This window comes from Magallana gigas, chromosome 5 (genome assembly GCF_963853765.1).
Source record: "Magallana gigas chromosome 5, xbMagGiga1.1, whole genome shotgun sequence".
NCBI classification, from domain to species: Eukaryota; Metazoa; Mollusca; class Bivalvia; order Ostreida; family Ostreidae; genus Magallana; species Magallana gigas.
The window spans coordinates 55,194,914-55,208,181 of NC_088857.1; the positions used below are offsets into that span (position 1 = coordinate 55,194,914).

A 13,268-nucleotide genomic window follows, 5' to 3' on the forward strand; every position below is an offset into this window, starting at 1 on the left:
CCCATGAGTATTAAATATAACTTTCTTAACTTAAATGACTTATCAGAATGTAAACAGTATGCACTCAATATCATAACACAATTTCACAATAATATTTGCCACACAAAAACATATGTAGGAAAATACAAAAGTAATAAAGTTTACAGATGTATCAAAGATCCATATATATATATATATATATATATATATATATATATATATATATATATATATAGTTGAGTGGTGTTATATATTTGGACTAGTAAATAAACCAAATTTACAAACTTATAATTAAGAAAATATCACGATTAACACTTACGCTGTGCAGGGACAGATTCAACTATTATAAATCTTGCTATTAAAGAGACATGAAACAGGAATCGTGCTCGGAAGCACATGCTGATGCTAACGCAAAACGTTTGTACAACGTTTCTATATTATGAAAGAGAAACACAAATCCGGACAAAATTGAAAATTATTCCGGAGACGGAACACACAGTATTGTTAATGTTTACAAAACCAAGCTTTCAGACTACAATGCTATTAATTTCACTCACTCTGCTTAGTTAGAATACTCTAACTGTGTCTCGGAACAAACCTTCACCACCGCATCCCATATACCCGTAATGTAGCAAAATAAATGCAGAATCGCTCCGAAACGATTTTGGAGAAAATTAATCAGTCAATGAAAATAGCATTCAAATGTTTTTCTTAAAATTTAATTCATTTTAATGAAGAATTCAACACTTTTCCACCAACGTTTATTACTCGCTTCGAATTTACACAAACCTGACAAAGCACTGTAGCAAATTATAAAGTAAAAACTACGAATCAAATATTTCTGTTACATTCGGCGGAAATCACAGCTTTGAGGAGATGTAAGATGAAACACCAGTTATTTGACCAATCCAGCTAACCAAACATAACAAAACCTTACGCATATACATCTGGTTATTTGCACTAGGTTGTATAAATAAATTTAGAAAAAAACAATTTATCGCTTAATGATTCCGCAGATCTGATTGTTTCATCAGCATTGTTCTCTGGCGATTTACTTTGGGATGCAGAGCATGAAATAAAAATAATGCAATTTCTATAAAAATAGGTTCTTTAAACCTGTACGTAACTTTGAGGAAAATAATTTGATTTCATTTTTATTATATCATTGATCTAATCATTTCCATGCACATTGTTCAAACAATAAGATCGCAATAATTGTTCATCGATTTATATATTGATATAAATCTACATTTTCAGGTGTTTTAGTCTATTACAACACTACGAATCGATCTGTATAGTCATTTTACAAATGACTATTCTCATATATAATCATACAAAAATCCACATAATTTCCGGAGTTTTGAAAGAATTTTTCGGTGATTATTAATTGGCGAAGCTTGATTGAGAAAAAATAAAAACAAATTGGTAATCTTCAAGTACCAATGATGTTTAAATATATATAAAACAAAAGACAGCACTGTTCTGATTTCTCGATATTAAAGCCCAAACATTCGAGTCCATTATTTTAATATAGTAGTATAGATTACGATAGCCAAATAAAAAAAGTCGACAAATAGCCAAGCTTTAATGCTTAATCTTAAATAGGAAAATAATCGGCTAACTATATAAATCATACTTATAAATTAATTGTTACTCTTGTCACCTTTTCTTTTTACGTGAAACCATCATCAGATGAAATTGTGTTAAAGAAAGACCCTATGTGTAAACCTGACAAAGCACTGTAGCAAATTATAAAGTAAAAACTAAGAATCAATTATTTCTGTTACATTCGGCGGAAATCACAGCTTTGAGGAGATGTAAGATGAAAACCATTTATTTGACCAATCCAGCTAACCAAACATAACAAAACCTTACGCATATGCATCTGCTTATTGAAACAGCTCTAATGCACTAGTTTGTGTAAATAAATTTAGAAAAAAAAACAATCCATCGCTTAATGATTCCGCAGATCTGATTGTTTCATCAGCATTGTTCTCTGGCGATTTACTTTGGGATGCAGAGCATGAAATAAAAATAATGCAATTTCTATAAAAATAGGTTCTTAAAACCTGTACGTAACTTTGAGGAAAATAATTTGATTTCATTTATATTATATCATTGATCTAATCATTTCCATGCACATTGTTCACAATGCAATTTCTTTTGCCGTTAATATAAACCTCAGTGAAGTTTGATTAAAACAGATAACAAATATTGATCTATATCATAATGTTTCACGTTTGTCCTATGAAAGCGGTTTTAATGTAAAAATAAATTAAAGACGGGTGTCATTTGATTTGATCATGTTTACCATTCCAATAGTGTGTCGATATACATTCAATTAATAACAGTCAGCGATTTCTCTAGTGTTCTAATTACTTTTCAACACAATTGTATAAGTTAGCAATTGCTGAAGTCTAATAGTCTGCAATACTCTTTGCATTGCCTTCATTCGTATGTTATAACTGTGAGGGACATTTGCAAAAAGTGAAAAATGTATATTCAATTTTCTAAAACTTTATTAAAAGAGGTGGTCATGTAAATGAACATTTCCGCTAATTGTGAAATTTATACGAGATAAAAAAATTCATATGCAATAGCTACATGTATACGATAGGTCATCTGCAAAGTATAGACATAAACGAAGCTTAAAAGTGAGCATATTTTTGACCGAATCAATATACATTAAGTATCCAGCCAGGTGCCTGTTGATAACGATAAATTAGTCTTGTTTTTGCTCCATAAAGAATCTTATTACATAATTTCGTGCAGTTTATGCATTGGAAAATTTTGGCGCCTGTTTCGTTACAACACTGACCGATTGAGAAGGTCATATTTGCAGACTGCCTGCCTTTTATGTGTATGTTGACACTCGCTGCGAATTGTAGAGATGGATTAACGATTATCTTTACACCTATGATAATATCAAATGTTATTGCGACTGAGAATTTGTATATAATTATTCTAATGTCTGCAGACTGGTAAACAATCTTCAACCAAATACTTCCGTTAGGGTCCATTTCCCATGTCTCAATGAAGCTGAGAGTAGCTAGCTTAGAAGCCTTATGAATGAAAACGATAAAATAGAATATACATATGTACATGCAATTACATAAACACAGTTATGTAAAAATATGTGCGTTGTTTCTATGAATTACTTTTTCTGCGTCTATAGCGCTCTATGAACTCTTCTATATCTCTCTCTATCCGTATGTTACTGTCTGTTCCTCTGTTTATATGTGTGGTTGTTTATCTGTGTCTGTACCAAGTATGATAGGAACGAAAGAGCCAATGTTCCGCATTTCGATCTTTGTTCTGTGGTTAAGACAAAAAAAACCATACCAAGATATTTTTTTTTTAATTCCTGATCGTAAACACTTCGTATAAACGCTGAAGTTCTGGATTTCAAGCATATCGTTTCAATATTTATACAATCTATCTGCAAGCGTTAAGTGTCTTGACGATCTCATTAACTTTAAGCTACTCAAGATGAAAATCAATAGATCTGATATTTACATTCGCTTTATTGTTACGGTCTTCAGAGAATCGTAACCAGAATTTTATCGAATATTCATGATGGTTTTCATTGTTTTAAATGTTAAATGATTTTCCACAATTTTCAACTTACAAAAACCGTAGAATGATTTTTGGGGTAAATTGGTAACGGGAATTGTATAAGTAGTTTGGTAACAAACTAGAAAACATGTACTACGCATTTAATTGTTTTTTAATAAATGAACAGCGACAGATGGTTACTGTAAAAGATAAACACAGTTCGCATTAAAAGAATAATGTCCTAGTAAAGGGCATAATGATGCTTTAACCAATGCGGTACCTGTTTGATAAACAAGTTAGTATAGCATCATCTCATTACAGCACAATTTGCAAAACTCATTAAATCTGTACATTGACTAAAACACCCCCCAGTCTGTAATTTATAGCCAGACAGTCATTAAATTAGGCCACTGAGGTCAATGAAGCTTGAACCATTGTCCTTCAAGGAATAGATGTTATAGAGCTATAACTTAGTGGGTTCTATAACAAGGCTTTGTGAACGGTAGTCGGTTCCTGTGACTTCCTCTTGCTTTAAAACAAAACACGGGTGGTATGGGGCACCTCCATGTTGTGATGCACTATTTCTTGAAATGGACAATAATACCAAATGTTATTTTATAAATATTTTCATTCCCGTAATTGTCACTTTATAGCGTAGCGTAGTTGGTTAGAGGTTCAACTACGAATCTTTTCTTTTTTCTTTTGGTTAAATATTGTAAAATTTGATAATTCTAAATCGATGAAAGTATTTTAATTATTATATACTTTAACCCACATTGATATTGACAAATGGCCCATACCACCTGAATTGAACTGAGTAAAACTCAGTTAACCATAATGAATATAAATTAACAATCTTAGATAACTTCGACATAACTTTAAATCTTTTTGATACCAAACTGTGAAAAATAAATCAAGCGTCGATTCGAACACGCCTTCTACAAGCAGATGTTATCAATTTAATCAAATAATTACACACCTTTGTTGGGAACCGTCCATCAAAGATTTTTAAAAATTTTTACACGAGTATAATATCTATCTTATCTTTTACGAATGAAATCCATAATGATACGTAATATTCATGTTTTTTTATATACAAATACCTCAAATAAGTAAATTCAATATCGCTATTGTTTTCAAAGATATCAAAATCGTATCTAGTGAAACAAATGTCGAAATTACCGATTGTTAGTGTGGTCTGTTCAGAATAAAGTGTTGTGAGTTTTTTGCAAATTGGCGAAAATTAAATAAACAAGCATTCTGAGAGTATTGCATAAGCAATACACGTCCCCTACCGGTTTGTAGAAATTTATTTGATACACACCGAGCCCGATAACGAACCCGAACATTAAAAAATTTAAATATGAAAAATTAATTTTCTCGAAAATATGTCAGCCAGACGCTACAAAAGTGTAAACTTGATCTGTAGTTTGACATTTTGAAGCTGCTCAGCAAGTTTCATGTCATTCGTCAAACCCATAGAGAAAAAAACAGTGGAAAACTGAAGTGGGACAGACAGACGGACGGACAGACAGACGGACGGACAGACAGACAGACGGACTGACGGACGCAGAGGAAAGCTATAGTCCCCTCCGGTGAAACCGGTAGGGGACTAATAATGATCACTAGTGAGAATATTGTGATTTAAAAATTACTTTGTGTATCAAAGTAATTGCGCAGTGAATTTTGTTCACTGAATTACATGTAGATTGATTTAATGACTCATTCCGTGAAGACGTTAAAAACGCCCATAATTTTAATTGTCATTTGTCAAACCACCATTAGCTGCTTACATTAAACAAACTATTACAGACAACTAAGGAGCTAAAAGATCTGATAAATTCATTGGTTCAGCCGGTGTCAGCGTATCTAATATGCGCCTGACCAACTTCGATTTCATTCACAACCGCTAGCACGTCTCCCTGGTTGGCATTGTCTTGCATTCTACACGTTATAACAGGACCTCTTTCTTTTACACAGCGGATTTTTTCCAACATATTTTGCAAATTTTTCTTATTTTGGATATTTTCAATTTTTTAACAGTGAATTGGAAGCTATCGTTAACAGAATTACTATACAGATTGTCATCCATCTGTGAGATACATGTACGCGATTTAAAATCATGCACAGGAGTGACGTGTTTATCTGTTTTCCCGTAGGTTTTCACACGTGTTGATAATATATTGGAAGCATTGTACCTCTCAGGACTTAGATTGGATGTCTTGTAATCTCAACAGGTTAGCTATAACTACCTTCATTCTTGTTTATTTACAATTACCCAAATTGGATGTCTTCTACTCTGAGCAGTTTGGCTATAACTACCTTTATTCTTGTTTATTTACAATTGCCCACAAAATTGATTTTATAAGTCCCCTACCGGTTTTCACCGCAGGGGACTGTAGCCTTCCCCTGCGTCCGTCAGTCTGTCTGTCCCACTTTAGTTTTCCATACTTTTTTTCTTTATGCGTTTGAGGAATAATATGAAATTTGCTGAACAGCTTCAAAATGTCAAACTACAGATCAAGTTTACACTTTAGTAGCGTCTGGTTGACATATTTTCGAGAAAATTAATTTTTGATATTCCAATTTTTTAATGTTCGGGTTCGATATTCTGCATAACAGTGCATTGTTTTCACAATTTCCACAAACCGATAGGGGACGTGTATTGCTTATGATATACTCTCAGAATGCTTGTTTTTGTTTGCTTTTTTCCTATGAACCTTTGGTTTTGAACACTGTTCGTGATCACCACATGTCATTTTTAGATATGGTAAAAATTTCATTGCATTGTTTATAAACAAAATTATATTATTGTTACAATAGTAATGCATTTTAAAGACCGGTTGAATGCCACATCTCCACCAGTTGTTTACCCAAATGAACTTTATTGAAAAAAAATTGAAGTCACTTTCAGTCAGTTAAACCAAACTTGATAATAAGAGGGTAATTACACGGCACCATTATTGTACATGTCGGTTCTTTAACACCTATAAGGTTTCTAAGGTCTCTCTTAGCATGTAGGTACTCTAAACTTATCCTCTGTAATTTGTTTGATCAAAAAGTCACATTTATAATATTGGATACTATTGAGCATTACCGAATATCTCGAGCAAAGGTGAATATTTGTTGATATCGATATTTCTATTTTGTAGTCGCAAACCTTATATAATAGAGTTATAAGAAGGGAATTGTGATTAACAGCAGATTTTCGAAATAAACAGGGTAATGAAATTATATCTGTAATCAAATTTAGAAAATTTTCTTATGAATATTATTCGATAAAAATCGCGTCGTAAATGTAAAAACAGATCCAAAACTTCTTAGAGATTCAGACATTACAATTCTAAATACTCAAAAAGAATTTTTAAGAGTCATTCTCTGTAAAAACCAAAGAATCAAAGGATGCCATTCAAACAAATACTTCCAAAATGCCAAATGCTAAAGGGTTTGATGGTGAAAATCAACTTAGTTTATTTTTTGGGGTGGCCGTTGCCATGGCAACCAGAACTGACCAATAAATAGTCAATTTGACATAATCTATTTTCTGAAATATAGCATTTTTAACCCCCATATTTGATTTTAATACAAATTGTGTTTATCTTTTAAATTATATTTAATGTTTTGAAAATTCCCCAAAACTAAGAATAAAAATGAAGTTTTTCATTACCTTGAGTATAAAAAGCAAATTGAAGTTAAATATGTGGAATTTTGTGGTTCTTCTAAATGTAGAATGTAGAATGTTCTAAATACCCAATTTTACAACAATTAACACAAATAATGCTAGACTTTATCTTTATTAATTCATCAGATGGTGTTAATTGTTTGACGTAGTCCTTAAATTGCTGAAGCTTAAAAAGTATTTCTGTTTGGTTAAAAAATTGACGACTCATAGAACAGTTGAGTTGGGGTATTTCGTGGTTAATAAACCAAATCAAACCTCTTGACCAGAAATAATAATCAAAGTATTGAAAGCCGGGCTCTTTTGGTGTGTGTAAATGCATACTGTGTAGTAGAGACTGAAAATATCTCTCTCTCTCTCTCTCTCTCTCTCTCTCTCTCCTCTCTCTCTCTCTCTCTCTCTCTCATGCCTTTAATGTCGGCAAAGCGTCAGAGAGCGACCAAATATTGTAAGCGGCTATAAACAAAAATATTTCTGTCTAGTAGAAAAAAGTTGAACAGTTGCTGTCTTGAATTTTGCAACAAGCGTTATATAATAAATCCCCATTTCTTCAACGCGCAGCAAAGTAGTTCATGGAAATTAATGCGCATTGAATGTGTCCAAAATGCATAGTTTTGTTTTTAAAACACGTTATTAATAGGAAAACTAAAAAAGATAGACAATTCTCTCGAAATCGAAAAAAAGAAACAAAATGTCAACACTTTGGACAAAACGTGGCTCTATGTGTAACTATTTGGTATAGCGGAAGCTTTTACTTTGACGCTGTTTAGTATTTTGTTTACTTTTGAAGTTGTGTTATTTATGGTAACATTGGCGATTTGCCTGCCTACAGCCAGGACTCTGCTTTCAGCAGAGCCCGGCCAAAAAAAAATCTCTTGTCCAGAATTCTTTTGATTTTGCCCAAACAGACAGTCTTTTGCTAAAAGTTAATGATGAAAAATACTTCATCCGGTAAATAAATCCATGGTCTTCGTGTTGTCCGCAGCCTTTTATAGTGCAGGAAATTGAGACACTTTGACCGCTTCGAGACTTCCATTAAGAATAAATCAATCAATGATTCAATAATTGGAAGCAGATTCTACAAGTATCATAATTGTTCTTGGGGAACTGTCGTGAGTAACCCTTGCCCACGAATTTACATCACCACGGACCTAAATCGCTAACGCGCGTTACTCAATTTGTATGCACACACCCCTGCAGTTATGAGAGTGTATACTTAAAAAAATCATGATTCAATGCTATAAAAAACACCAATGAATTAAGAATATATAAATAGTTACCTGATTAGACTTTAACAAGGTTAATTGTGACGTCACAAACAAGGCATTTTCCCGTAAATCATAAAACTGAGCAGAAGACACCAGTTACTTTCAAGTTTTTTGAATAGAAAAATATGTCCGCAGCTGTCGCTTACGATGAAACACACATAATAACTTTATCATTTGATATCACATAAATTATATTCATTTCGTTGTAGGCGACGGCTGCGGACACATTTTCCCCTTCAAAAAACTATGAGAAGTGGACCATTTTCTATCATTTTTGACTAAATCTTTAAAATATGCCAAAATGTTGAAGTCATAATTAATTTTTGAATCAATATAAACGGTTATAACTTAATACTTTACATACATACAGGTTCGAGATGGTGTGTGTGTATTTTTAAGAGATTTAAAGAATGTTTAAATGTTAGGGCATATATTGAAAAAAAAAAACTGTATCTACACGACCAACGAAATAACGCCCCACGAACCAGGACAAACTTGGCTAGCCACGAACATTGACCTCAACGAATAAAGATGCTTCCGCAGTAAATTTGTAAAACATTATTTTATTAAAAACCCACCAATCCTTTAAAAGTCAAATATCCCCTTTTAAAAAACTAAATACAATCGACACATCAATAACCCCCACCACCATCCACTTAAAACAAATAAATACAATCAAAACTGACATTCAACCGCGACTTATTGATTCATTTGTTCTTTGTCATAATGTATTGTAATGATTGTACTTGTGTTTGAACAAAAAACAACTTAACCTTCTTTTTTTACCCTGACTTAGTCCCGCGAGGCCGACCCTGAATTAAAATACCTGTGAACGAGTAGTACTGTCACTCTGTGTACATGTGTACAAGCGTAGGTTTCCAAACTTTCAGTGTATAGTACATGAACAAAACAGGGAATGGTACGTCTGTCTAGCAGCTTAGCAATATTATTTTGCTACTTACATGTAATCAGATACTGGCATGACGTTCATAAAAGTAATATTCGTCATTTCTATACATGACGTTATTTTTAAACTTCTTTGAATGTAAATGCAGGAAATAGCCTTTAACCGTTCAGGAAAAAAACTCCAGATTCCTGTTTCCGGATTTGAGCGAGCGTCGAGAAATTCTGGCAAAGTCTGAACCACTTAAAAAGAGATAATTCATCAAAGAGAAGAAAGCGTTTGAATGCATTAGACATAGCATTCACATCCTTGAAGCCTTCTTTCTCGAGTGATTGGCAAAATAAATAATGAAAGTGACATATTAAGTCTTCCGTTTTGTCTGATTAAGATCCCCATTAATTCGCGTTTTTGACCAGAGTTACCACAACTTTCATTTAAATCGAGGTAATCATGCTTTTTATTTACAAAACACTCAATTATCGAAGAGTATGCATGTTTAATATAATGATGGGGAATGATTCAAACTGAAAGCGTTTAACAAAATTTTTATCTTAATATTGTTTTCACAATTCGAAGGTTCATTGGCACTTGACATTGTAAAATCTATCATTTTTAACATTTTGAAGCATTTTTAAGTTTAAATGAGCCATTATTTACGAATAAATCGAGTATCCAAGTCTATAATAACTAGTGAGATATGGCCTGTTTGTGAGCGATATCAAAACAAATCAATTTACATTTTGATTGAGAGGTAGTACAATGGTATGATCAATGCAGCATCAAAGGAGCAATACGCCATTAGGGAATTTGTCTTTGATTGCGTCGTGAACGATGACTGATATTTACAGCATTTATACAGCTGTTACACATGTACAACACCTAGACGAGCCCAAAAACAGATATAAAAACATGCAAGCATTGATTTAGAGATAAACAGCTGCATACATTAATGACATTCATATTTATTATTGTGTCAGTTTAATTTTGAAATTGAACCTACTCTTGTTTTGAGATAACATGACGTCAATAAATCAACATGGGTATTGTTGACAACATTTCATATATTTTTTTTTTCACTGTCATTGATAACTCACATATCTCTAATTCTTCTTTCTTTAAGGAATTTCCGCCATGAAAACGACACAAAGTATATATGATGCCATGCTGCAACAGATGCAATTTGGAAACCTTTCTAAAAACATCACACTGAAATGGCCCCCGCAAGAGCCTTGGGACTACCCTGGGATCTATAAAACAGGGAGATCGTTTTACGCATATTTCACTCCCGTTATTTTAATCGTGGGATTTGTTGGGAATACCCTCTCCTTCAATGTGTTCATTTCTAAGGGCATGCGGAACCTCTCGGCTAGTGTTTACCTCGCGGCGCTGTCCGCGACAGATCTCGTGACACTGCTTTGTTACGTCATGGTGGAATGGTTTCGGCGCGGACTTGTCTACCTAGATCCCCATTGGAAAGTGAGTTTCGTTGACATCGACTATTTGTGCCAGTTTCAGATGTATACGTCATATGTTTCACGAATGTCATCCGTGTGGCTCATCGTCGCATTCACGGTAGAGCGTTACATTGGAGTTTGTCATCCGCTGCGGCGCATTGATATCTGCTCTGTAAGTAGTGCTCGTAAAATTGTAGTGTTCATTTACTTATCCTCCCTCTCTCTCGTGCTCTACAAACCGTTCCTCACAGGTGTGTTTGTCAGTGCAACAGGGGAAAAGTACTGCACGACCTACCCCAGCAATAGTTTTGTCTCGTTTGTCTTGGACAGCGTTTACGGACTGTTGATCACTTTCGTACCGTTAACTATTATCTCCTTGATGAACTTCCTAATCATCAACAAACTTTTCGCCAGGAAGAGGAAGCAGAAGAAAAGTCGGATTCTGTCGGAGGAGGCGCTGATACGTTTGGAGTTCACCTCCATCCTGCTGGTCATTTCTTTCTGTTTTGTGATCTTTAACATTCCATTTTTGGTCATGTGGATCCGTAATTTCTTTTATTCCAAACACGTGACGAACATTTCCACGAACGACTCGATGTATGATGTGGAGTCGTGGCAAGGGGTGTTGTACATCACACGGACAATTTTCTACGCGAACTACTGCATTAACTTTTTCCTTTACAGTATTACAGGCGCCTACTTTAGGCGCGGACTTAAGGGCATGTTTTGCAGGGATTCGGAAGGATTTCTACGATCTCACAACACATTGATGAGATATAACTCGCACAACTCCCATAATTCCCACACTACGCACTCCTGGGTTTAGGCGAATTTTTGTTCTTCTCGTCAATGAAAAGATCGTTGTACAACGATTAGAATTCACCCAATCGAGCAAAAAAGCCAATTTCTAGTGATATTTCAAACAACCAATCTTATGTAATTGTACACTTTATTAAAGGGACATGGACACGATTTTTGTCAAATTATATTTTTATGTTATATTTAACATGTACTATTTACATTGCTTTAGAAATGTATTAAATTTGAGAGTCACCCGTAGAGTTGTATGCAAGATACAGGGCTCACAATTCTTTGTCATAAACAAGGCTCGCGCCCTGTTTTTGTTTACAGAGGTTCAATATACCAGAAAAAAATAATTTTCCAGCTTATTTTTCTATCTTTTTATTTACTTTAAGCAAAGATAAACAGTTCCGAACGTTTAATACATTCGTTTTAGGTTTAAAACTGAATTTTTTACTTCTACGTTCAAAATGTAAACAAACGCTTTGTTTACATAACGAAGATATTCAAGCTCTGTAACTCGTTTACAACTCAACAAATGACACTCAAATTTCGGTTGCCTATTAAAAATACCTTTCTGAAGCATTGTAAATATTAAAATAGGAAAAATAATTTTTGACCAAAATCGTGAACATGCCCCTTTAATAATTGTTCGAAATGTTTGAAATTTTTATTTTTTTGCTTTTATTTGATTCTTTAATTCGTAAATGCTTTTTGGGAATGTCTATCTTGGGAAAATTATGATTGCGTTATATTATTCAATATAGTTATCATTGGTTACTGTTTTATCATCTGTTGTTTTCTGTTTTATTGTTTTAAGAAACCTGTTTCCATTATTGTGTTTTAATACCCGAGCTTGTCGATAGTATAAAGTCTCTGTTTCGTCAAATTTTTGTGAAATTTTAAATCTGAAAGGTAAATTTACTTGGCCCTCTATTCTGAGTAACTCACCTTCATTTTCATTTAAAAGGGATGGATCAAGGGTCTGAAAGATCTGAGATTCAAAACTAATGAATGACAAGACGTTAGATCTACTAGACGAGCGGATCAAAAGTTCATATCGATTCTCAACCTCTAAATCAAGAAAAATGTTAATTTAAAAAGTTCTATAAGGTTTCAAATTAGTCCATATGCAGAGTTGTATGAAATGCATTGTTCAAATATACATAACAAGTCAGGAGATTACGTTAACTGACAAGTTATGCTGGCACTTCTGTTGAAATATGTGCCAGCTTCAATTCCTTTATTTTGTTATACATGTAATTTGTACAAAAATAAACTATGAAAAATCTTTATAGCTGTTTTTTATACAATTATAACGTTTCCTTAAAAAGAGAGATTGTTTTGAAATTCTGCACAGTCTGTACGTATGCCTTTATTATTATAAGTGTCTGTTCGATAAATATATGTTTTCATTTTTTAGTAACTTGTACATGCAATTAAATCCTAATACTTTTGATTTGAACAAAGGCTAGTGCGACCGGTCAGCAGAGGATGCCCTATCCTCCTTTGCACCTAATACTACCTCTATCTTTTTGGAGGTCTGTGTTGCTCTGCTTTAAATTTGTATTTCGGTTTATAGATTTTTGAGATGGTTGACGGTTTGTAATTGTCATTTTTTCATTTCA

General features: G+C 33.5%; 1 protein-coding gene across 1 annotated transcript; it reads left to right on the forward strand.

The window, feature by feature from the left end:
- Nucleotides 1–5,421: 5,421 nt before the first annotated feature.
- LOC105348845 (cysteinyl leukotriene receptor 2-like) lies at nt 5,422–12,931 on the forward strand. The gene is made up of 2 exons (XM_011458415.4): nt 5,422–5,771; nt 10,506–12,931. The coding sequence occupies exon 2, from the start codon at nt 10,517–10,519 to the stop codon at nt 11,663–11,665; it is 1,149 nt and encodes a 382-aa protein (XP_011456717.1). The 5' UTR covers nt 5,422–5,771; nt 10,506–10,516; the 3' UTR covers nt 11,666–12,931.
- Nucleotides 12,932–13,268: the final 337 nt, after the last annotated feature.